The sequence below is a fragment of the Natator depressus genome, chromosome 7 (assembly GCF_965152275.1).
Source record: "Natator depressus isolate rNatDep1 chromosome 7, rNatDep2.hap1, whole genome shotgun sequence".
NCBI classification, from domain to species: Eukaryota; Metazoa; Chordata; order Testudines; family Cheloniidae; genus Natator; species Natator depressus.
This window is the reverse complement of record NC_134240.1, coordinates 31,303,833-31,329,817: the sequence shown is the minus strand read 5'-3', so window position 1 is coordinate 31,329,817 and position 25,985 is coordinate 31,303,833. Positions and strand designations below refer to the sequence as shown.

General features: G+C 46.9%; 1 protein-coding gene across 2 annotated transcripts; it reads right to left on the bottom strand.

Annotated features, from left to right (window-relative positions):
• Window positions 1-670: 670 nt before the first annotated feature.
• LOC141990577 (solute carrier family 22 member 6-A-like) lies at window positions 671-25,848 on the bottom strand. 2 transcript variants are annotated; one of them, XM_074957929.1, is made up of 11 exons: window positions 25,713-25,848; window positions 20,672-20,937; window positions 17,811-17,914; window positions 16,771-16,925; window positions 12,495-12,663; window positions 11,844-11,967; window positions 7,788-7,903; window positions 7,305-7,519; window positions 6,296-6,404; window positions 2,757-2,960; window positions 673-2,147 (listed from the first exon to the last, which is right to left on the bottom strand). In XM_074957929.1, exons 2-11 carry the CDS (start codon window positions 20,837-20,839, stop codon window positions 2,060-2,062), a joined length of 1,452 nt encoding a protein of 483 aa, XP_074814030.1. In that variant the 5' UTR covers window positions 20,840-20,937; window positions 25,713-25,848; the 3' UTR covers window positions 673-2,059. The 2 variants fall into 2 exon arrangements, with proteins under 2 accessions (XP_074814029.1, XP_074814030.1); XM_074957928.1 differs by lacking the exon at window positions 25,713-25,848 and having other exon boundaries at window positions 671-2,147; window positions 20,672-21,264.
• Between the last annotated feature and the right edge of the window lie 137 nt (window positions 25,849-25,985).

Genomic DNA, 25,985 nt, shown 5'->3' with positions numbered 1-25,985 from the left:
TCATGAAATAACAGGGGATAGGTGAGTTTGGCCAGGTTAGGAATCCTCCTTCCTCTCATTGTTGTTTTAATATAGAACCGCCTGGTGCTTAAAATGGAATGATCTCAGCTCATTTCATTCCATAGTACAGGGAACTGTCTATATACAGAATGATATAGGATAAGACATGGTCATCCAGCCCAGAGAGCAGAGTGGATGAACTGTCCCCTGAGTGCTTTATAATTTATTGAACTTGGGCCCCAAATGCATCCTCTCTCTTTTTTCCCATTAAGCCAAGAGCTATGGATCCAGGTTTGATACAATGCAGAACAACAGAGTTATTTTGCCAGGCCAGGCTCAATATCATACACTGATACTGTCCCAAGGAGTGGAGCAAATGGCCTTTGTTCTACCCACTTAGACTACACCAAAAGAAAAGGAGTACTTGTGGCACCTTAGAGACTAACAAATTTATTTGAGCATAAGCTTTCGTGAGCTACAGCTCAAAGTGAGCTGTAGCTCACGAAAGCTTATGCTCAAATAAATTTGTTAGTCTCTAAGGTGCCACAAGTACTCCTTTTCTTTTTGTGGATACAGACTAACACGGCTGCTACTCTGAAACCTTAGACTACACAGAGGCCAGAGCTAGAGTCAGGAATAGACCTAGAAGTCCTGATTCCTAGCCCCATCTGCTCTAACCACTAGACCCCCCGTATCCCAGAGCTGACAATAGAATCCAGGAATCCTGACTCCTAGAAACCCCCCTGTCTAATCCATTAGATCCCACTCCCTTCCCATAACCAGAAATAGTACCCAGGAGTCTTGATTCCCATTCTCAACTGTGCTCTAATCTGTTTGCTTCTCAGAGCTGGGAATATGTCCTAGAAGTCCTGACTTCCACTCCCACACTCCGCTAATCATTCAACCTCACTGAGTCAGGACTAGACCTGTAGCTCCATTGGAGTCAATGGGGTCACATCCCCAGCTGATGTAAATCAGCCATAGCTCCACTGGAATCAATGGAGCATATCCTCAGTTGGTGTAAATCAGTGTCACTCCATTGGCAACAGTAGGGCCAGATTCCCAGCTGGTGTAAATTGGGCAAAGCTTCTTTGGAGTAAAGGGCCAGCTGCCTAGCTGGTATAAAGGGGCATCACTCCACTGAAGTCAGTGGAGCTATGCCCATTTACACCAGCCAAGGATATGGTCCAAACTTTCTGTCCCATCCGGGATGGGATCTGTATTGAAGATCATTTTAGGGCTAAAAGAATGAACCCTGCAGCAGATACAGAGCCATAATGGGAGTCCTCCATTGGAGAGGTGGGGATACAGTGGGCAGGAGATGAATGGGTCATCCCAGACCACCTCCTTAACAGGAGTCGGCATTTATTAGGCAGCATGAGTGTTCTGTTTACGCCCCATGGAAACAGACGTGATGGTAATTGAAGTTGTTTTAAACATTTCCTCTGACCCAAGGGCTCCGGTATTCAGGTATGTGGAAAATGGCCATGGGCCTCTCTACAATGGGAGCTGAATGAAACACATTCCATCCACAGCCATTAGATTTTATAGGGTGAGTTTTCCATAAAATACAGCTGTTTATGAGATTTGGGTAGGGAACCAATTTATTGTCCGATGGCAGGAGGTTGAGTGTTAACCAGCTGTGGTGGAAAGGGAGGGAGCCTTCTAACAGTGCTGACCTGTGTGTTTGTTGCGAGTGTGTGTGAACGGGAGTGTGTGAGAACTTCTGTCTGAGTGAATGAGTGTGTATGTGTGAGCATGTGTGTGAGGGTGTGAATGGGACTGGGTGTATGCATGAGTGTGAACATGCACGAGTCAGTGTGCGTGCATATATGAATTCGAGTATCCGACTGTGTACGCAGCCAGGTGTGTGTGACAGAGATACTTCAAAGATTGAGGAATCTGCCATTTATTTGTTGTGACTCCCCTGCAACTTCTCTCTGCTCTGTAGCACTGCGTGGACCCAGGCCCTGTGAGTGTACTGCTGTGTACAGAAACATGGGTGACACTTTGAGCAGAGGACTACCTAACTCAAGGGACCCCCTCTTGTATCACACCATCAGGCTTCCTGCAGCATTGCTGGTCCCATTGTCTGCAGAAGAATCTTCTCCTTTTGATCTTCATTCTTTAGGTCTCTAGCCCTTGTCCTTTTAAAAAAAAAAAAAAAAAAGAGAGAGAGAGACAAATAAATATTGAGCCAGATCCTCAGCTGTTGTGATTGGCCTAGGGCTATTGACTTCAATGGAGCTATGTCCGATTTTCACCAGCTGGGGATCTGGCCCATTGAGTCCAACTGAGCGACACCTATTTACACCACCTGGGTATCTGGCCCCGTTCACTTCAGTGGCACTACAGCCAATTTACACCGGCTGGGGATATGGAAGTGTTGACTCCAGTTGAACTCTGGCTTATTTACCCACCCTAACTGAGACCAAGACTCCATTGGGCCAGGTGCTGGACAGACAAGCAATAGGAGACAGTCCCCGCCCTAAAGATCTTATGATCTAAAAAGGCAGAATAGACAAAGAGTGGGAGGGGAAACAGAAGCACAGAGTGACGGGAGTGAAACCCAGTCTCCTGACTCCCAGTCCAGCGCTAGCCCGTGCTGCTGCTACGGTGGGAGGTGTCAGTTCTTTTCTTGCTATAGTGTACTTATATTGAATCCAAGGCAGTTTCTTCCATTTATACGAGAGAGAAGGCTCAGACGAACTACTGTAGGAGAGGACTCAATCAAAATGAAGTGAAAGCAGACTAACCCTCTCTCCACTTCTTCTATGGTGTCGGGCAATGGCACATTGAGGGTCTCTGGCAGGAATATAGCAGCGATGCCTGAGATTATAGGAGCTGTCCCATATATAATTGGTGGGAGGTATGGGAAATATTCCCCCGTCACCCTTACCACCGGAGCTACTATGCCGCCCACGCGAGCCATGGTGCTTCCGAGGCCCATGCCGGTCTGTCTGCAAGTGTAGAAAACAACCTTTAAAAAAAAATCATAAAATCATGATAATATTGGACTGATTCTGCAAAAGACCAGATTCAATCTGCCCATGGACTTTTTTCTCTCCTTGGTCTGCTCAGAAATGGCCTTTGATCAGAACCGTCTTTCCTTATTTCTACAGCCAGTTAAGAACTTCCCCTCAACAGGAAATGCAGTTTCTGCAAAAACGAATTTTTCTGTGGGAAAAAGGTCACATTTTTGCCAATTTTTTTTTAAATTTCTGTCAGGGTTGGGAGGGATCAAAACTAAATGTTTTGGGTTGACTCTAATCTTTGAGGCTGTCCCCAAACTGAGGTCAGGACTCACTGTGACAGGAAGGCTGGTGCTGTACTATAGGATTATAGTCTGTATATACCTAGGTGGGGAGAAGTTATCTCCTAGTAGAGATGCATCCTTTGAGGCAGAGGTGGGCAAACTACGGCCCGCGGTCCACATCCGGCCCACAGGACCATCCTGCCTGGCCCCTGAGCTCCCGGCCGGGGAGGCTAGCCCCCGGCCCCTCCCCCGCAGGTACGCCGCTGCACGGGCTTGCGCTCACCCACCTCCCACCTTGCCAATAAGCTTGTCCTGCCACTCTGAGCAGCGTGGTCAGAGGGTGGGGGGGGGTTGGATAAGGGGCAGGGAGTTCCGGGGGGCAGTTGGATGGGGTGGAGGCGGTCAGGAGACAGGGAGCAGGGGAGGTTGGATAGGGGGTGAGGTCCTGGGGGGGCAGTTAGGCAGTTGGGGAGGGGGCGGTCAGGGGACAAGGATGGGGGGAGTTGGATGGGTCGGGGGTCCCGGGGAGCCTGTTAGAGGGCGGGGGTGTGGATAGGGGTTGGGGCAGTCAGGGGACGGGGGGGGGTTTGATAGGGGGTGGGGTCTCGGGGGGTGATTAGGGGCCAGGGGTCCCGAGAGGGGTTGGTCAGGGGACAAGGAGCAGGGGGGGTTAGATGGGTCGGGGGTTCTGAGGGGGGCGGGAAGTGGGAGGGGGCCAGGCTGTTTGCGGAGGCACAGCCTTCCCTACCCGGCCCTCCATACCGTTCTGCAACTCCGATGTGGCCCTCGGGCCAAAAAGTTTGCCCACCCCTGCTTTGAGGCATCAGAAAAAGGGCAAATGAGAGTTGCAAGGGCTGGGAGTTGGAGCTAGACCAATTCAAACTGGAAACAAGGTGCACATTTTTAACAGGGAGAAAGTTTTGAAAATGGGACTTAGGTAATTCAGAAAATGTTACTTTAGGCCTAAGAATAGAACTGAGGGGAAATTTTCCAGTGGAACAGATTTCTGTAGGAAAATTCTGATTCAACAAAATTGAAATATTTCATGGGAACATAATGATTTTGTCAAAATTTTCAATGAGAAATGATTTAAACATTTCATTTCAGTGAGGTCAAAGGGCTTTGTTGTTTTTCTTTTTGTCCTGGTGGAGCCTTGGGAGCCCAAGGATGGGAACAGGAGAAGACTTACATTGGGGGTGGGGGATGGCGAAGGTTGATCGGTTCACCTATTTCCATCCCCTGGCCAATGGAAGGAAAGAAACTTCGTACCCCCCAGGTGCGTTCTTTACTTAATCAGATATACGGAAAGTGCAGGGCTCGGAAATATTGAACGGACTTTATCAAAATGGTTCAATAGGGACTTACTGAAATGATAACTGATTTATCATTTGGACTATTATATTAATCAATAAGATGAAATTCAATAAAGACAAGTACAAAGTACTAGTATCATGGGACATGCCTGCCTTGTAGCACCCCATGCTGCTTGAGTGTGCTGCTGCAAGCACTCTCTGCCTCAGTTTCCTCCTCCTCTGGCTTTCCTGTCTCTCCTGGGGGTTCACATGTCTCAGCCCTCTGGCTGGCTCACTCAGAGTTCAATTGTCCCTTGGGGTAACAAAAGTTCAAACACAATCAAAAGTTCTTTGTCCCCACTTCAGCTCCCCTTCAGCCCACCCATCAGGCTTAGTTCCCAATCCTTTCTGGGTTACCCTTCAGTCTCTGTCTTTGGCTGTGGGACACAGCTCTGACTGCTTCCCTGGAGCCTTTCACAATCTCCTTCAGACTCTTGCTCAGGGCCTTCCACGGAGTCCTTCCAACATCTGACCAGGACCAGCTAAGGCAGGGGGTTAGCTAATCTGGCGCAGGTGTGGCTGAGCTCAATTACCCTTAAAGGGCCAGGCAATCTCTGACAACTGCATGTCAGAAGGGAAAAAAATCAAAAGCACAAATACAAAATGATGAATAGCTGGCTAGGTGGTCATACTGCTGAAAAGGATCTGAGGGTTATAGTGGATCACACGTTGAATGTGCATCAACAGTGACATGATGTTGTGAAAAAGGCCAATGTAATTCTGGGATGTATTAACAGGACTGTTGTATGTAAGAAACAGGAGGCAATCGTGCCACTCTGCTCTGCACTGGTGATGCCTCAGCTGGAATCCTGTGTCTTGGAGGGAATCCAGAGGAGAGCAACAAAAACAATCAGCAGTTTAAAAAACCTGACCTATGAGGAAAGGTGGATAGAACTTGGCGTGTTTAGCCTAGAGAAGACTGGAGGCAGGGGACGGGGGAAAACACATAAGTCTTCAAATATGTAAATAGTTGTTATAAAGAGGATGATCAATTGTTCTCCATGTCCACCAAGGTTAGGACGAGAAGGAATCAGTTTAGTTTGCAGCATGGGAGATTCAGGTTGGGTTTTAGGAGAAAACTTTCAAACTCTAAGGATAGGAACAGGTTACCAAGGGAGGTTGTGGAATCCCCATTCTTAATGCTTTTTTAAGAACAGTTAGACAAATACCTGTCAGGGGTGGTGTAGTTATACTTAATCCTGCCTCAGCATGGGGGGGATAGACTAGATGACCTCTTGAGGTCCCTTTCAGCTCTACATTTCTGTGATTCGATGGTTTATGTAATATAATGTTATATAATAATTGAAATGATACATCAGTTACTGTTTTCGTAAGTCCTTATTGAAATGTTTCATAGAGTTTAAGGCCTGAAGGGACCAGTAGATCTTCTAGTCTGACCTCTGGTTTAACATGAGCTGTTAAATTTCACCCAGTTACCCCTGTGTTTAACCCAATAGCCTGGGTTTCAATAAGGTTGTTCAGCTATTTCTGAAATGAAATTTTTTGGAATTTTCATCTTGCAAGAAATTTTGAAATGTTGAAACTTCCTTTGGAATGGAAATTCGGAGCTCTGGTTCCAGCTGCGCCTGAGGAGCACTGTCGTTCCGAGCGCCGACCCCCTGACTTGAGTAAAGCATTGGGTAGATTTTCATCTAATGCAGAAATAGATGAGTGCTGCAGTAGGTACCTGATGACTGTTGGGTACAGCTCCCCGGTGTAGAGGTACAAACAGTTAAAGGAAGAGGCTAAGCATCCTTTCCCAAGCACTGCCAGGGATGTACGTAAGGCCTTCAGCTCTTGTGGGGGGACATAAAAGGATAAGAGTTAGTGGTCAGTACTGGTAGCAGTCCCGAGTGGGGTCAGTTGCTGGAACAGTCCTGGCTAAGGCTGGTCACTCAGTGCCTATATACAGTATGTATCCGAGATACAGCCAGAGTAACACTATGATCTATAAAAGAGATGTCTACATTAGGGATGGTCAGAAATTTTCCATCAAAACTGTTTTTTTGATGGAACATTGGGGTTTTCAACTAAGCGAAGTTTTCACAGAGTGTGTCAGCCTCCCGCAGACTGTCGATTTTTTGTGTGTCAAAAAATGAACACCTGAAAGTTGAAATAGTTTTGATGCTATGGTGGTGCCACGTGGGAGTTGCAGTTCAGTTGCCTCTTGTCCCCATTCTCCTTTGTGGGCCTGGCTCCCTCCCTGGAAAACACCTCCCATGGTACTCCTGTTCTGCTCCTGAGGAGATCGCTCCCTCTGCCATTTCCAGTGGATGTGGGGCCATAGGTCAGGGTTGGGCTGTGGGGGTCCAGGCCGGGTCATGCAGCGGTGGGTTGTGGAGGGGAGGCATAGCTGGGAGGAGGCAAGGCCATCGGGTAAGTTTTGTCTATGGGGGCAATGGACAAGGCCAAGGAGAGGGCTTTGGCTGTGGGGGTGGGGTTCAGCCAAAGATGCAGGGCCATGGGGTGGATTGTGGGGGTGGGGCCATGAGTCAGGAGAGGCCCCTGGGGCGGGGTATTGGGTCAGGGGAGGTCCCTGGGGGTATGGCCATAGGGGTAGACTTGGGCTATGAGGGCTGTGGCCCAGGGGAGATCATCTTGGGAGTAGGCTGTCCCATGTCATGGTATGACTAGAGTCCCAGGTCATCTTAATTCATCCCCGTACCTCCCCTGGCTGTTGCACCCTGAATGCCCACCTCGTGGCACAAATATGTTCGCCAGGATCGCCAGCCCTGCCAGGATGACGGAAGCTGCCTGGGTGAAGCGCCGGCCGATGAAACTCATCCCGATGGCAGCACCCAGCTTGGCCGGGATGTCAATGGAGCCAAAAGCTACCTGGATGAGATAAATGTTGAAGCCGAAGTGCTGCAGGTCCATGGCCAAGCCATAGAAGGCAAAGCTGGTGGCAAACCTGTGAATGGTCATTGGAGGGGGGATGTCAATATAAAGTGGGGCCAGATTTATCCCTGGTGTAACTAACTCTGATGGGAAAAGGGACAGGGGTTGACTGGCCACATGTTTTTACCTTCAATGAATCATGGTGCGGTATTGGGGTCTGCACTGACTCTGAGGAGAGGGTGCCCTCTACTGAGCCCCCCCACCCCTCTCCCTGTAGCACAGCACCCCCTAGTGCTGCACTGGGGCCTCACAGTTAGAAAGAAAGAACAGAGCACACCTACCAGACACTAGATATGCAGCAGGATATCCTGCGTACATTGGGTGTGCGGACCAAACTATACAACGTGTAGGAAGATTGTGCCAAGGCCATTTCCTTCTTCATGTTGGATTTCAAGACCTAGGGAGAAGAGAGAGTAGGAAAAATAATTCTGGTGTATTATCCTGCTGCATCCTCCTCATTGTGCTCAGCACATCTGATACGCTCCATTGGAGAAAATGGGGCCAGATCCCCAGTTGGTATAAACCAGCTGTTGTGCTATTGAAGTCAATTGACAATGAAGCTGAGGATCTGGCCCATAGCATGTAGCAGAAATATGTGGTGAGGGGAGGCAAAGATGCGCAATGCAAATTATTAGAGCTCTGGAGAGACTCCCATGAGACTGAAAGGATTGGGAATGTTTACCACAGCAAGAGGGGACCTGATAAAGGGCCACAAAATAATGGATAGGATAAAGAATAGTCTGCCAGGTTTGAGATAGGATGAGAACCCAAAAGTCCCGAATCCCAGTTCCTAGCTCTAACCAGTAGGCATCACTCCCCCCCCCCAAGTTGGGAATGGAACCCAGGAATTCTGCTTCCCAGCCTCCTCCAGCTCTAACCACTAGACCCTGCTCTTCTCCCAGAGCCTGGAATGGGACTCCATGCTAGCTACTATCAGAGACAGGATACTGGATTACACAGATCACTAGTCTAATCCAGTCAGGCAATTCCTGTGACCATCACTCCCCAAGGCCCAGGAGCTGTTTTAAAATGTTTGCACCATTCCATTTAGAGGAAACAAAAACAGACCAGGAATGTGGGTAAGCTCAGCACAGAAGAAAACATACAACCAATCCTGCATCCCCCTCTAGTGACCATCCGAGAGCTATCGCTTGGCTACAGGAGCTGGCACAACACTGAAGTGATCCGAACATGGACTCAAGAGAAATGCAGAACACAGAGACTTTCCAGATTTTTTTAAATATGTTCATCCAGTTACATAAGAACATAGATAGATACAGACAGAGGGGTATGTATGCAGATAGATCGGATCACTTCATCCACCACTGAAATGCTCTGGGTTGGAAAGCAGAAGCTGTTTAACAGCTCATAATAATGCGACTCAACCTTAGGACAGAAGATGAAGATAATTTGACTTCGGTAGGTTTTCCTGGGGTATTAGTCCTCTGATAATTTGGACCGAAATGTTAAAGGTGAAATTCTCCCTTGTGCTCTAGCCTAGACACCACCGAAGTCCCTCTTTTTACCCTTACACAATAGTGAGGGCAGCTTTATCCCTGGGGTAACTAACCCCATTGGGAAAAGGGCCCTGGGACCTTAACTGACCACATATTTCCACCTCCAGTGAATCATGGTGGGTCATTGGGGTCAGCACTGACTGTGAGGGGACAGCGCCTCCTGCTGGGCCCCCCCCCCATCCTACTCCCTGTAACACAGTGTTCCCTAGCATTGCGCTGGGGCATCAGGGCTAGCATGGATTCCAAGGAGAGAGTGCCCCCTACTCAGTCCCCAACCTCGTAAGCCATTGTCTTAACATAGTAGAACTGTTAGTATTGAAACACTCTGCAATCTGTTGTGAAATACAAGTAGCATAGTTTGTACCCAAAGGCATTTGTGTCCCTGAGTTAACCATTGTCTTAGAATGCCACAGAATCATGCAGGGATTCTGTTTATCTTTGAGAAACAAGCAGTTGAGATCATGAAAGGGCAGGCATTATTAATCTTAGTTCAGTCCATTGGCGTGAGCATCAGAATTCTTATTAGTGCTAAGACCTCACAGTCATATCTTTCTGCACAGCTTAATAGGTTTACTTTTGCAAATGCAACTGCTTCTTTCTGTAGGTCAGAATCATGGGACTTTACAGGGCGTATTAATGACAATGATTTTCAGGTTGGAAAAACAACAGACACTTGTACTTTGGAATGAATTAGAAATCAGAATTCAGGCACAAAAGGCGAACAAATTTGTAATCTGATTTTGATCCCTGGACTAGGGCCAGAATTTAAGCATCATTGGAAGCATGCTAGATTTATATCATCCATATATTAAATTAATGTCAGCAAACATACCAGATCAGTAAGTGTGGTTATTCAGATGACATTGAGAGCTTGTATTTGAATGTGGCTAGAGGGTCTCAATGTCTAGCTAGATGATCTGGTGGTCTCTTGTTTTGGCCTTAAAATCTATGAATGATGATTTGAGGGCTGGAAAGAATGCCTTAGAGTGAACGACTGAAGGAGCTCAATCTGTTTATTTTATCAGAAGGAAGATCAAGAGGTGACTTGATTACAGTGTATAAGTACCTTCCTGGGAAGAAAATATCAAGTATTAAAGGACTCTCAAGAAAGTGAAAGGCAGACCAAGAACCAATGGCTGGAAGCTGAAGCCAGACAAATTCAAATTAGAAATAAAGAACAAATTTTTAACAAGGAAGGTGACTAATCATTGAAACAAACTCTCAAGAGAAGTGGTGCATTCCCTATTTCTTGATGTCATTAAATCCAGATTGGCTGCCTTCCTTGAAGATGCTTTAGTCAAACACAAGTTACTGGTCTCGATACAGTAATAACTGGGTGAAATTCTATGGCCTGTGTTATGCAGGAGGTCAAACTAATGGTCTAATGACCTTAAAATCTATGAGTCCATGGACCAGCTCCTCAGCTGATATAAATTGACATAGATCCATTAACTATACTGATTTACACTAGCTGAGGACCTGGCTGCCAAAGCCTAAATGGATTGGATGACAAAGTTTGAGGGGTGTATTCTGCTCTCAGTTGCACCAGTGTAAATTTGGAATAACTCCTTTGACTCTGGATTTACAGCAGGTAAACAAAAACATCATCTGGGCCACAGTGTATTGCAGAATCTCCAACACTCCTCCCAAGGTGAAATTCGTTCCTGGGCAGCACAAAACTTATGTACCAGTAGTTACATTTAAGTCCTTAAAAACATAGTTTAGATGGGATTTAAGTGCTGCACAGATCTTGTGCTAACTCAGGGGTGAATTTCACTTTAATATAATCTGTGCATAGCCGTCAAATGTTGTGCAACTCCACATTGAAATTTTATACATGTTATTTAAATGCCAGGGTGACGTTTATCCCCATGGACTTCTGGATCCCAGCCCCATGCACCTCCTCTTGGGACAAATTTCAAGGCGGATTGTCTTGTTCACTCTCTCTCTACTAGGTAAGATTTCACCTGAGCCAATGGCGTGCATGAGAAAGCTGCCAAAGAGCTGGGTGGGAAACAGTTTTCCCATCCCATGAAAATTTTGGAGATCTCAAATTTTTCTGATCCCAAATCAATATGAGAAGACAGCCTCGAAAATTTGCACAAATTAACAGTATGAAAAAAATTTCAGTTTCAGTCAATTGAAACATTGTTTTGACATTTTCAAAATGTTTTATTTCAATTTTGACATTTTTTTCTATTTAAATTTTTAAACTATAATTAGCAAAAAATTTTGAAACTGAAAATATTGAATTTTTCTTTTAAAAATGTTTGAAATGGGAATTTTGAAACTTTTTTCCAAAAAATTTTCAAAATGAGAAATTTGTTGATTTTCCAACAAAAATAAGTTTAGTTGGAAAATTGCTGACCAGTTCTATTGCTAAATGCATGAGTATCATGCAATAATGCATGAATAGATCTGGACAGAAAATGTGGGAGTTTTTTCCCATGGAAAATTTCAAATTTTCGTGAAAATTCAAATACTGAAACCAACTAGAAATGGAAATATTTCTGTTTGGGAATGCTGCCATGGTGCCTCATGGGAGTTGTAATTCAGGTGTCTCATCTCCCATTCTCCTCTACAGGCCAGGATCCCTGGTTAGACTATATATCCCGTGATGCACCATCTTGGAGAGATGAGGTGGTGTATCCTGGGCACTTCTGATCCTAGTGCATCATGCAGTTCAGAGGGCCAGCTGAAAGCCTACACATCACTTAAGTGTTCCTTCTACACATCCTCAGGGGTTCCATCCTTATTGCACATAAGATATGATTATCTGTGGTTTCCTTTGATGGTCAAGAATTCCATTCATCTCTTTACCTCAGTATTGAGCTTGTCTCCTTCTTCTTTTTTTCTATTTATCTGAGCAACTTTCTTAAGCACCTGCACGGCTCGGTCCGGTTTTCCTGATAGAACTAGCCAGCGAGCGGACTCTGCAAACCACCTGCAAAATGAGCAGCAATGCCAAGAAACAATGGAGTGCTTTCTTCTTTCCAGTTGGGTTCTCTTTGTAGGAATTTGTGGCTCATGGGAATTAGGGACACTCAAACCTGGGTAGAGCTAAGAGCTTATAGGACAGATTCTGAGGAGAAGTTATACATTGCAAACACAGAGGAACTCCACCAAGTTGTTGTTGTTTCCATTATAGTTGGACCTAAAGCTCCCAGATGAGTTTGAGCCTCTACAGTACTAGCCCTTGAACATATGCATTTTCTGCACTGACAGGTACAAATGACTGCCTTGGATCCAAAGACAGTCACAGACCTTGGTAATGGGGGCACTAGGCTGTGTAACAGATCACAGTTAAATCAGATGGGAATACAGACTGAAGTGGAGCTTATTTCAGCTCAGCCCAATGAGTATCGGACTGTCAGTGTATGCTTCCTGCAGCCCCCATGCTTGAGCCCTGTGTCTAAGAGTGAGATCAGAATCTAGGCCTGTGAACCTATCAACAAGCAGCGATGCACTTACCAGGAATAGAGAAAAAAGATGAAGAAGGGCATTGATGCAGTGAATTGTAACCAGCGCCAGTCTGGGAGGGCATATGCCAAGCCTGCAAGAACAATCTGCCCGATGGTGGCGCAGTATCCCACCACTGTGCCGGCTATGGTCCGTACGTTGGTTGGCACCCACTCAACAACTGGAAAGGAAGGCACCCACGCCAGAGGGGTTAATACTAGAGCTGGGCGAAATGTTTCGGACACATAGTTTATTTGCTGAAAAATGCAGGTTCAGGCTGACTATTTGCAAATTCATTTTGAGTTCAGCAAATAGCTTTGCGCCCTGCCCCGCCCTGCCAAATATATTTTTTTCTGAAAAGGTCAAAATGTTTTAAAGACTAAAGGATTTATTTGGGCATAAGCTTTCGTGGGTAAAACCCACTTCTTCAGATGCATGGAGTGAAAATTACAGATGCAGGCATTATATAATGACACATGAAGGGAAGGGAGTTACCTCACAAGTAGAGAACCAGTGTTGACAGGGCCAATTTGGTCAGGGTGGATGTAGTCCACTCCCAATAATAGATAAGGAGGTGTCAATTCCAGGAGAGGCAAAGCTGCTTTTATACAAGCCAGCCACTCCCAGTCCCTATTCAAGCCCAAATTAATGGTGTTAAATTTGCAAATGAATTGTAGTTCTGCTGTTTCTCTTTGAAGTCTGTTTCTGAAGTTTCTTTTGTTCAAGTATAGCTACTTTCAAATCTGTTATAGAATGTCCAGGAAGATTGAAGTGTTCTCCTACTGGCTTTTGTATGTTACCATTCCTGATGTCTGATTTGTGTCCATTTATTCTTTTACATAGGGACTGTCTGGTTTGGCCAATGTACATGGCAAAGGGGCATTGCTGGCACATGATGGCATATATCACATTAGTAGACGTGCAGGTGAATGAGCCTCTGATGGTGTGGCTGATGTGGTTGGGTCCTCTGATGGTGTCGCTAGAGTAGATATGGGGACAGAGTAGGCAACGAGGTTTGCTACAGGGATTGGTTCCCGGGTTAGTGTTTCTGTGGTGTGGTGTGTAGTTGCTGGTGAGTATTTGGGTGAGTATTCAGGTTGGGGGGCTGTCTGTAAGCGAGGACTGGCCTGCCTCACAAGGTCTGGGAGAGGGAGGGATCATTTTCCAGGATAGGTTGTAGATCATTGATAATGTGCTGGAGAGGTTTTAGCTGGGGGCTGTACGTGATGGCCAGTGGTGTTCTGTCATTTTCCTTGTTGGGCCTGTCCTGTAGTAGGTAATTTCTGGGTACCCGTCTCACTCTGTCAGTCTGTTTCCTCACTTCCCCAGGTGGGTACTGTAGTTTTAAGAATGCTTGATAAAGATCTTGTAGGTGTTTGTCTCTGTCTGAGGGATTGTACTCCACGAAAGCTTGTGCTCAAATAAATCTGTTAGTCTTTAAGGATACCAGACTCCTTGTTGTTTTTGTGTATACAGACTAACACAGCTACCCCCGATACTCAAAATGTTTTGTTTCAACTCTTTGTTTTAAAACAATGTTTTGTTTAGAAATTTAGCTAGATTTATTTTTAAAAAGCCACAACGTGTGTAATAAAAATCCAGAAATGCACAAAATGAAAAACCAAAGAGCTCCCACCTCCCAAAAAGATTTGTTTTTGGTTGAACACAGCATTTCATTTGATCCAAAATGAATTTTTGTTTTTCATTTTGGTGAGAAAAACAGAAAAATTTCTATTTTGTATCACCCTGAAACAATGTAAACAAATTTTTTTGGTTCAGCCACTGAACCAAACAATCAATTGTTCCTACATCTCTAGTTAACATGCTGCACAAGTGAACAGGTTTTGGAGGCATGTGGGAATGTTTCTGTGGGCATGGATTAAGATCTCAGTGGTGCCACCTAATCGGTGAGGGGCTTTGCTGTCCTTCAGGGTTAAAATGATGCTGAGCTATGAATGTGAGGCAGGGGTGGCCAGTGATTAAGGTACTAGACGGGTATTTAAGGCACTGGTGTTCCATTCCTGGATCTGCCACAGAATTTCTCCATGAACTTGGGCAAGACACTTTCTGTTTCCTCTATTCCTTATTTGTATTTTAGTAGTGCTTAGGTTATGTCTACACTACACAGCTTTAAGCAACATGGCTGTGTCACCACAGCCATGCTGCTAAAAGTTGCTCAGTATAGCTGCTGTTTGTCAGCTCTCTTGCCGATAAAAAACTTCTATCCCCAAAGAGCAGCGTTTGCGTTGTCGTCAGGAGAGTGCTCCTGCCAACAATGTGCTGTTCACACTGATGCTTGTTGCGGCAAAACTTGTCTTTCCGGGGGGAAGAGGGGGTAACACCTCTGAAAGACAAAAGTTTTGTCGTTCAGTTGCCAGTGTAAACATAGCCTTAGGAATCATGCACCAGAACCCCATTGTGCTAGGCGCTGTATACATCCAGAACAAAGAGATGAGTTTAAAATATAAGACACGAGGCAACAGAAGGATGCAGAAAGACAGATGGGGGGAACACCAAGAAACAATGAGACTGGTCACCACAGTAGGCAGTGGTCTCAGTTCACCATCCTTTGTCTCCCTCTCCACCTTCTCACCCTTTGTGTATTTTAAAGCTCTTCAAGACAGGAACTGTTGCTCACTATGTGAATGGACTGGGCCCAGCACAATGGATGCCCTGATCTTGACTGGGGTCTGTGCAGCACCAGGCACAATGCAGGACCCAATCTCAGTCAGGGTCTGTCAGCACCCAGCACAATGGGGGCCCTGATCTTGGGGTCTGTTTAGTGCCTGGCAGAATGGGGGCCCCAGTTTCAGTCAGAACTTTGAGATGCTACCATAACAATTACTGTTTTAGCACCGTTAATATTAGAAAGGACTGTCTCAAACCCTCACCCACAATTCCAAAACAAACTTTTTTTTAACATGTCCTTAATTGCAAAGTATTATTATTGTAATCCAGTGATGCTACCATGCTGGGCTCCCTCTGAGACACCCTCCTGACTCAGGCTGCATATAAGCAGAAGTGATGCGTGCAAACACAGGGATAAATATTTGTATGCCGGGGCCAGATCAAAACTAACAAGAGCAGGAAAACAGCATCCAAAAACGAAAAGCAGACATTGGAGGGAAGGGATGGCTGCAAAGCAATGCTGGGAGTCCTGTCTAACAATGGACCATTAGCCTGCGTAACTCACTGTCATAAGACTACCTTGAGGCTGAGACCTTAGCAGCGTTCAAAAGAGGAATCTGGGCATTTGTCTGGAAAACAAGGACAGTGAGAATCCCAAATGAAAAAAAGTAGGTTACTTAGGAGCCATCTATTGTTCTGTGTTTGTGCAGCCCCTACTCTGCATGGCCACTGATAGCTCGGGCGCTAATCGAAAAGTGGGGGACTGTTAGATCATTCACACTGCATACCAGGGACCTGTGTCTTGTCTTCTGGCTGGGCTGGGCCATGAAAAGTGGGACAGCAGCTTCACAGCTCTCCCAGTTAATGAGGGCTGCCGGGGCTTGAGAGGTAGGTTGGCCTCTCAGGGGGACTCAAGTGAGCTGGGTTCAGTTCCTGGCTCTGGCACATGCTCCCTGTGTGATGGTGGGAAAATCAAACCCCGCTGAGCCTCAGTCCATAAAATGGGGACAATAATTCTTCCTTTGTCTATTATAAGCTCTTTGGGGCCAGGACAGTCTCAGTATGTGCACATGTCACCTAGAGCTGTGTGCATGGGTCTCTATAGGCTGAGCTAAAGAACTCATTCGCTTGGAGGTTCTCTGGGTCAGTTCCCAGCCCCAAGTCACTAAGATGGTGGCTGTTTGTTAAGCAGGGCTCTGTGGCTGGAGCAGAGTTATATCCTCTGCACAGCAGACACCAAGAGGGAGGTAGACATCCAGTGCCTCACACAATGGGGACCAGATCTCAGGGCTTCTAGATGCTTCTGTAATATTAATACTGCACACACTGTAGTGAGCCCCTGATTTTACTTAGTGCCTCTGGGTGCTACTGTAATACTACTAATAACCTGTCCAATGTAAAGTGGCCCTGATCTCCGTAAGGGCCTGCAGGTGCTACTGTAATATTACTAATATGCACACTATACTGGGTCATCAAGGTGCTACTGTAATACTGTTAATTATGCACACACCAGAATGGGGCTTCTAGGTGCTACTGTAATACCGGAAATAATGTGCATGCTGTGTTGGGGTTTCCTAGGAGCAACTGTAATGCAGGTAGTTATAAGAAGGGCTAATTTTCCCAGGTTAAAACCAAGGATCAGTGGAAGAAGGTCCCTTACCCAGTGACATACAGTTGAGAATGATCCCAGAAAGGGCCATCCCGACAAGGAAGCGGAAGATGCAGTATGCGGTGAAATTGGGCGAGAAGGCGGTGCAGGTGCCCGAGACAGCCATTTGCAGGTAAGACCAGCTCAGGAGAGCCTTCCGCCCGAACCTGTGGCAGAGGAAGGCATGTTAATAGCTGTGCTGGGTCTGGTGACTGATAGAATCCTGTATATGCAGAGCCACAGAGCCCTGAGGATAGGTGGGGACAGCACTGATGCGACTGCACCTGGCAATCTGCATTCACTCCTGGGCACGTGGACATGGATGATCTATTTTATCTAATCTAATCTCTGTGTGTTCTGACATAGCCTGTAAGGTGTTCAGGGGAGAGGAAGCACAAATGACCAGGGCTCTGGAGGGACTGACCCACAAGGCAAGGCTGTAAATGAGTTAAATGTGGCTAAGCAATGACTACAAGGGGACGTGGATCAGCATCTCAAGTGTAAGGGAAAGGGTAAACCTCAAGCACTGAGAGGAGTTGCTTTCCAAGGGCTACTGCAGCACTGAAATCAATGGGAGTCGTGCCTTTGACTTCAATGGGCGCATGATCAGGCAAGGAGAGGGAATGCAGCTAGAAGGAAGAGGATGAACATAAGCAAAGGAAAATGTAGCAACTGCCAGGCCATGGGTCAGATCCTCATCTGGTATAAATGGGCCTCATCCAATGGTCGTTGAATACAATAGAAAAATGCTTATTGGCACCAATGAGTGGTGCCGATTTACACCAGCTAGGGATCTGGCCCCACTGACTCCAGGGGAGTGATGCTGATTTACACCAGCTATGCATCTGGACATACTAGGCTATTAGACTCTGGGATTATTCTACCCCAACCTCCACATCCTCATCTCTGAAGTCAAAATTTAAACATTCAGTTCACTGCCTGAACTTTTGCCCCTAGCCCCAGCAGATACCGTTCACCCCATGGCTGTTGCTTTCTGTGCCCCTGCAGCTGCTCTCAGAGCGGGGAGAAGGAAGAGCCTTGCAAAGACCCACCTGTCCGCTAAGCTTCCAAACAGAAGCGCTCCCACCAGCACCCCAGCCATGTAGATTGACTGAGCCATCTGTCCAAGTGTCCGCAGGTTACACACCAGGTCCCACTGCAGGCGGGGGAGGAAAGGTGGTCAAGACATTGTCATAACAAGCTGCTCATACCCACGCAAGGAGAAAACAGCCAATGCTATGGATGGGGGAGTATTTAATTTAGCAGACAAAGGTATAATGGAGAGCTGGGGTGGCTGGTCACTAGGGGCTCAGGGGAATTATCCCCAGCAGTTATGTAATGACTGTATTAGGCAGTCGATGGACTTCAGGGTGCAGTACTGCTTGCTACCAGTGGGAGGTGGACTGTCTCAGGCTGCAGGACTGCAGGTGGCAAAGGGAGGAGGCATAGAGCCAGGGGCTATGAGAGCTGTTGCCTGTGCTCCGGCAGCCCCACGAATAGCTTTGAGCACCAGAAACCCTTGAAGCAGAGGAAAGGTGGCCTAGTGATAATGTGCTGGTCTGGGACTCAGGAGAGCTGGGTTCGGGTGTGGGCTCTCCTGCTGTGTGATCTTGAGTAAGTTGTTTCCCCTCCCACCCATTGTCTTTTAGATTGTTGGCTCTTCAGGGCAGGGACTGTTTCTCTCTCTGTGCCTGTGCATTGCCTGGCACAATGGGGGCTCCCATCTCAGTCAGGGTCTGTGCAGTACCTGGCACAAGGGGGCCCTGAACTCAGTCATGGTCTGTGAAGCGCCTGGCACAATAGGGGCCCTGATCTTAGTTGGGGTCTCTAGGCACTACAGATATTTTAATAAAAATAATGATTTTATTGGCACCAGGATTTGGCCATTTGCATTTGGTAAATAAGGTTACATTTCAAATAAAATTAATCCCTGCTTTGTATTTATATTTTTTTTAAAATTGCAAGTAAATATTTAACTAACCAACAATCTGAGAATTGTCAAGGGCAGGGAACAGTCCTGCAGCTCAGCATTGGTTAAACAAGCAAACAGTACTTTGCTGTGTCAGTGGATTTGTTAAGGGGGTGGCTCACAGCTTGTATGAGGTCACATGTGTGAGTGATATAACTACTGGTGGATATCTGAATAAATCACCATCTCAGTATTGGGTATTTACTATTCTGCAGCTGCATGGTGTGGCCTAGTGGTTAGTGCAGAGCACTGAGGGTCATAATTCCAAGATGTGGAATTATGTGTATTGGTTAAAGCAGGGACTGGGCATAAGGACTCCTGGGTTTTAGTCCTAGCTCTTGTGGAGGAGTATCCTATCTAGTAGGATAGAGTGGGGGGCTGGGAGTCAGGATTGCTGGGTTCTATCTATAGCTGTGGGAGGGGAATGGGGTCTAGTGGTTAAAACAGAGAGTGGGCATCAGGTTTTCTGGGTTCTGCTCCTGGCGCTTGGAAGGAGAGTGTTCTAGTGCTTAGAGCACTAAGACTGGGATTCCTGGGTTCTATGACAGCTTGTGTGATTCTAGGGGTTACAGGAGCAGGACTGTAAGCCTGGGACTTCTGGGTTCTGTAGTCAGCTCTATGGTTAACACAACTGTGACCTTGGGCAAGTCACTTCACCTCCCTGTGCCTCAGTTTCCCCATCTGTAAAATTGAGATAATGGTACTACTACACACTTAGCTCATAGCAATGGATGCAAGTTTGTAAAGCTCTTTGCATCATGGGAAGGGCTGAGTTTTATTATATCCAGCTACAGCCATCTCTTACCATCTGGCAAACAGTTACCAGAATCTCCTTTTACAATCTGAATGTTCCTTCCCAGGACAAATTGTCAGTAAATAATAGGAGCAGAGACGGCATGGAGACCTACAGTGTCTCATCATATATGACATTATTATTTTCTGTTCTAGCAGCAGGTAGAAGCTCCAGCAACATGCAAACGCAGTAAAAGATAGCCCCCACCCTTAAGGGTTTACATTCCAAATAGACACAGGTGGGAGAAAGGAAGAATTATCCATGTTTTACTTATATGGGAATGTGAGGGACAGAGAGATGAAGAGATTGCTGGGTGCAGACCTAGTCACCCCATCTCACAAGGGATATTGCAGAACTAAAAGGGGTTCATTGGAGGACAACAAGAATGACCAAGAGCCTGAGAAACTCTCTTGTGGAGAGAGATTGAAAGGACTGGGATCATTTACCTTGCAAAGGAGATGAATTAGAGGGGACAGGATAAAAGTCTATAAAACTACAAGTGGGAGATAGGCAGCAGATCAGGAGCATCTGTTCTTCCTGTCTCATAACAAGGGGATGTTCAATGCAATTAAAAGATGGGAGTTCAAAACCGATTAGAGGAAATACACTTTTTCACATGATGTGGGATTAGCCTGTGGAACTCACTGCCACATGAAGTCATTGAGGGGAAGAAGTTAACAAAATTGAAAGGGGGATTAGATATTTATATGGATATCAAAACCATCCAGAGTAATCATAACAGCAACAACAAGGCTTCTGGGAGGGATATTAAACCTGGTACTTTAGGGCTTGAGCCGATCTCCAACTACTAAAGATCAGGATGAGGCCTATGTATGGGACAGGGTATCTCACATGGGGTTACTGCAGGGTTCTTAAACCTGTCTCTGAAGCATCTGGTGCTGGCCATTGTCCAAGACTGGAGACTGGGCTGAATGGACCTTGGGAATGATCCAGCTGGGCAAATCCCATAATTTGCATAAGGTCACAGAGTAGGAATGGTTCAGAGACAGGAACTGAACCCAAGTCACAGTTCACTGGCTGGACCACACTTCCTCCTGCTCCTGTGCAGTCAGATGTAAATATTGATCAATTACACCCAAGCAATGCAAGGTTTCTCTGAGCAACGGTGAGTGCTTTAGGCCCTTCCTTACCTCCATAATGATGGTGTTGGTGAAGATGCTCTTGTCGTAGGTCCACCCATCCGTGCATGGCTCTGTTTCCATCTCTGTCCCATTTGCGACGGTTGCATTGGGATTTAGGAGCTGCCACTGGGCGGTGACGAACCGGCGACACTTCTCCGGCTCCCAGTCCCCATCCATCGGGATGGAGACCCTCAAGAGATCTTTGGTGCTCAGTCTTTGAGTCACGTTTGTACCACCCGTGCTGTTGGCAGCTACACGAATCTGGCAGTGGTGTCCTGGAACAGCAGCAGAAAAATTCTGCAGGAGGTTATGAGAGGCTGTCATTAAAACAGGGATAACAAGTAAAGCGACATGGATGATTTGAAAGCGGCCCATGCCGCCAATGCTGTCTAGGAGTTCGGCAAAAGTCATGCCGAACAGATCCACCGTTAACTCGCCTCCTGAGGACTTAAATGAATTTCACAAACAGAGCTGCATTTGGAAACGGTACCTCCTACAAAAGTTCCTGCTCTCTTAGAGATCTGTCAAAGCACGACAGCTACAGCCAGGCGCTTCCTACAGGAGAAAAGCAAAACTTGGACGGCTGCATGGGAAAGTTTAGTCTCATTGTCTCAGAAGAAAGTTCCCTTTAAATTTTTGCCTACAACATTGAAACCGCTATCAATCTGGCATCCACCCAAAGAGCTGGGGTCTCAGCAGGGATACCAGTCTGTTGGAAGAAGATCTGAGCAACCTGTGGTGTGAACTTGGATCACCTCAGTTGGACTGTTTCATTCTGGGATGCTGGAAACTGCGTGTGTAGTGGTGGTAATGGGGGCAGGGGGATGGGGGGAGTAATATATATATATATATATATATATATATATATATATAGCCTTAGGAAACTGATTGGGATAAATGGGTGCGTGTGTGGGTTATGTAAACCGTAATCATCTTACTTGGGTTAAAATTCTACCCTGGGTTTGAAGGATTAGCTTGAAGGGAAAGGGAGACAAAATCTACTGATCCAGTAAATGTGGGACAAAGGGCCGTGTTAGGAAGGCATTAGGCCTCCAGTACACAAGGGCACCAAGCCTGCTTTGCACTGGTTGATTATTATTGGCATTACTATTAGAGGCTCCAACTAAGACTATTGTTCCATTGTATCTGGCACTGCACAGCCCCCGACTGAGATCAGGGCCCCCATTGTGCTGGGGGCTGCACAGACCCCAATTTAGATCCAGGTCCCCGTGTGCTGGGTGCTGCAAAGACACTGATCTAGATCAGAGCGCAATGTGCTAGATGCTGTACAGATCCCGAATAAGAGCAGGGGCCTAGTGTGCTGGGTGCTGAGAAGATGACTCATGGGACCAAATCCCGAGCTGCACTAAATCAACTTGGCCCCACTGAAAACAATTGAGTTATGCCAGTTTACATCAGCTGAGGCTCTAACTCCATATGCGCTTCATCGAAGCTGGCTGGTGATGGAGGAGTGCTGGGGTCCATGTGGAGGCAAATTGCTGGATAAAGACAGGGCAGAAACAGAGCATAAATCCATGGGAGAGAGGGGAGGACAAAGAGAATGGCTGGGGGGAAAGGTTAAGAAAGTGCCTGGAGCACTGGCTTAGGGAAAGCAGACCTGGCTTCTATCCCTGGTTCTGCTGCTGGGCAATTCACTTCTTTTCATTGTCTATTTAAACTGGGACAGGGTTGCCTCATTGTTTGTCTGCTCTTAGATTGGAAGCTCTTTGGAGCAGGAACCACCTCTTTGTTCTGTGTTTGTCTAATGCAATGGTTTTCAAACTTTTTTTCTGGCGACCCAGTTGAAGAAAATTGTTGATGCTCGCGACCCAACAGAGTTGGGGATGAGGGGTTTGGGGTATGGGAGGGGCTCAGGGCTGGGGCAGAGGGTTGGGGTGTGGGGGTGAGGGCTGTGGGTGGGGCTGGGAATGAGGGGTTCAGGGTGTGGGAGGGGGCTCTGGACTGGGGTAGGGGGTTGGGGTGCAGGAGGGGGTCAGGGTTCTGGGCTGAGGCCAGGGATGAGGGGTTTGGGATGCAGGAAGGGGCTCCGGGTTTGGGGGGGGGCTCAGGGCTGGGGCTGGAGATTGGGGCACAGGGTTACCTTGGGCGGCTCCTGGTCAGCGGTTCAGCGGGGGTGCTAAGGCAGGCTTCCTGCCTGTCCTGGCACCGCGGAATGCGCTGCGCCCCGGAAGTGGCCAGCAGCAGGTCCAGCTTCTAGGCAGAGGTGCGCAAGTAGCTCCGCATGGCTCTCGCCCGCAGGCACCATCCCCCCAGCTCCCATTGGCCGGTTTTTGGCCAATGAGAGCGTGGAGCCTGTGCTTGGGGAGGGGGCAGCGCCTGGAGTCCCGGGGCCCCCCGCCACCTAGGAGCCGGACCTGCTGCTGGCTGCTTCCGGAACACAGTGCAGTGTCAGAACAGATAGCTGGGTAGTACCGCTGACGGGACTTTTAATTGCCCAGTCGGCGGTGCTGACCAGAGCCGCTGTGATCTGCTGCCTTACTTTCCGCGACCCAGTACTCGGTCACGACCCGCAGTTTGAAAACCACTGGTCTAATGCATAACACAATGGGCTCCTGGTCCTTTGCTGGTGCTCCTCGGCACTACCACAATAGAAATAAATACAAATAATAAATAATGTTGCAATCCTGATCTTGGTTGTGTCTTCTAGGTACTACCGTAATACACACAGTACTTGAGAGTAATAGCAATAGTCCTGGGTAACAGCATCAGGTGAGTGTAAAAGGCAGTCCAGCAAGTAGATATCCTTTGATGTAGTCAGTTATTCACAAGAGATGTTAGTATCTGGGACAAAATTCACCCGGAGCCATTGGAGCAATTGCCAGGGAATTGGTGTGCTGTGAATGCAGTGTTTTTTCCTAAGCATGATTGTCTTACTCTTACCTTCTCCTTGTGTACTTATAATTTGTAGTACAGAAGTGCCTAAAGGCCCCATTGTGCCAGGTGCTACACAGACCCTGACCAAGAGTGGGTCCCTCGCAGGTGCTGGGCACTGCACAGACCTGACAGATATTGCGCTACATTGTACTAGACTCTGACCGAGATTGGGGCCCCATTGTGCCATGTGCTGCACTGACCCTGACCAAGATCAAAGCCTTGTTATGCCAGATGCTGCCAGAAACCAGCTGATACTATCTGAGATGCAGGCCCTGTCATGCTGGGTGCTGCACAGACCCTGACTGAGATCAGGGTCCCACTGTGCTGGGCACACTTAGTAAGAGACAGCCCTTGGTCTGAAGAGCTCGCGATGCAAATAGTCAAAGGAAGGTTTATTAGCACTCTTTTACAGATGGAGAAACTGGGGAACTAAAGCCCAGAGTCTTAAAGGTATCTCAGAGTTGCTCCACTCAGCGTTTCAAGTGACTTAAATCATTTAGTCTCATTTTCAAAAAGGAGTTAGGCACTCAAGAGCTCAAGTTTCTATGAAAGTCACGGGGACTCAGGTTCCTAAGTCTTTGAGTCACTTCTGAAAACGGGACTTCCTTCCTATGCAACTTACGAGCTTTTGCTACCCTCTGCGACTTGTCTGAGGTCACACACGGTGTCTCTGGGGAGGCGGGAATTGACCCCCCAAAAGGTCCCAATCCAGAGCTGTAACTGAAACATCCACCATTTTTCCTGCCCTGTAGCCCATTCCTTGGGGGAAGCAGTTGTTGTCTCTTGTCCTATGCTAAGACTGTGAGTTCTTTGTAGCAAGGAATGTCCTCATTTATTCCACATCCCTACTGCAGTGGGGCCCTGATCTCTGACTGGGGCCTCACGTTGTTATGATACTAATAGTGCAGTGGGACAAGCGTTTGGGATGCAGTTGACATGTGTGTAAAGTGATTGTGACGTTCCCCTGGTCAGGCCATAAACTAGGGGTTTGGGAGTTGTGGGTTCGAATCCCTGCTTTTCCGCCAAATGTCAAAATTTCCCTCTGGAACCACCCCCATTTCTGACCCACTCTAGCAATGATGCCAGCACAGGGCATTTTTTAGAAGCAACATGGTCTTGTGAATACGACACTCACCTGGGTTGTAGTCCCAGCTCTGCCATTGGCCTGGTGTCTGACCTTGGGTGAGTCACTTCCTCTTTTTGTATCTTTGTTTCCTCTCCCACCCTTTGTCTGTTCAGATGGTGAGCTCTCTGGGGCAAAGGCTGGCCCTAGCTACGTGTATGTGCAGTGCCTAACCAATGGGGCCCTTCTTCTTGTTAGGGCCTTTGAGTTCTCCTGTAACATGAATAACTTTGTCTCACATATGACCCTAATACAACATCGCCATATAAAAGCCCTGGCTGGAGGTATTGAAAACATGGTCACCTTGACTTTGAGTGACATGTGTATCTCAAGAGGGTGGGGCTTATTTGTGGGTGTGGCTTGATTGTGGACCGGGTTAAACACTTCCTTTTTGGACTCGCATTTGTTCTTCCCCTATGGGTCTGATGCAAATTGTCAGCCTGGGAAGCTAGAGTCTGGGAGGTACATGAACTACTGAGCGATAAGCTCTCTCATTGCATGGCAGCACAGCCCTGGACTGTAACCATGTTTCTACCATACTCAGAACCCCTTTGTGCAGAACCTCCTCTAAACAGGTATGTTTTTATGCATATTTCAGGAGCAATAAGAAGTCACGATCCCACTATGTAGGGTGCTGTCCCTGCCCTGAAAATCTTGTAATTTAAATAGATAAAGTGTGGGAGGGGAAACTGAGGCACGGAGTGGGGAAGTGACTTGCAGCGTGTAGTACAGGAATAGGGCAGAATTAACTAGTCTGTGGTCCCTCTAAAGGCTTTTGCTGTGTTCTGTGTTTTCAAAACCACTCAGAGCAATGGTGTCTATGTAGCTAGGCTTCAAATGGCTACATGTACTAAATAGAAGAGCTGGGTTAGAATTTTCTGTGGGAAATTGCCAATTGGTCAAAACTGAAACTTTTTGGTTTCGACCAAAGTTTTGTCGGGAGGGTTTCTCAGGTCCAGGATGGAATTTCTGATCAAAATGATAACGTGAGCGAGGCCCACCCCAGAAAAGCCTGGTGGCCAGAGTACTCACCTGTGATGAAGAATCAGGTTCAAGTCCCTGCAGAGAGTGAGAAGGGCTGACTTGCTATCCTGGTTGTTAGGGAACTTGGTTGGGGTGCAGAAGAACAAGGTTTAGGTTGCTACTTTGCCTGAGCTATTGGCTCTTCTGGGATGGAGCTCTCTGTTTTCATGAAACGTTTTGAAAGGTCTTGGTTTTGTTCTGATATGAAACCTCTGAAATTATTGTGCTAAACAGAATTCCTGTTTTCTGGCTAGCCCTATTAAATAGACACAGTTATTTGGG

Bases quoted from the DNA above. Each gene is read 5' to 3' on its own strand.
- LOC141990577 (XM_074957928.1), bottom strand. From the start codon at position 21,073: ATGACTTTTGCCGAACTCCTAGACAGCATTGGCGGCATGGGCCGCTTT. The intron at 12,664-16,770 runs GTAAGGGACCTT...CTTCCTTTCCAG, and splicing joins TCTCAACTGTATGTCACTGG to TTGTTGAGTGGGTGCCAACC. The intron at 7,904-11,843 runs GTAAAGAGATGA...TCTTCTCCCTAG, and splicing joins GAGACAAGCTCAATACTGAG to GTCTTGAAATCCAACATGAA.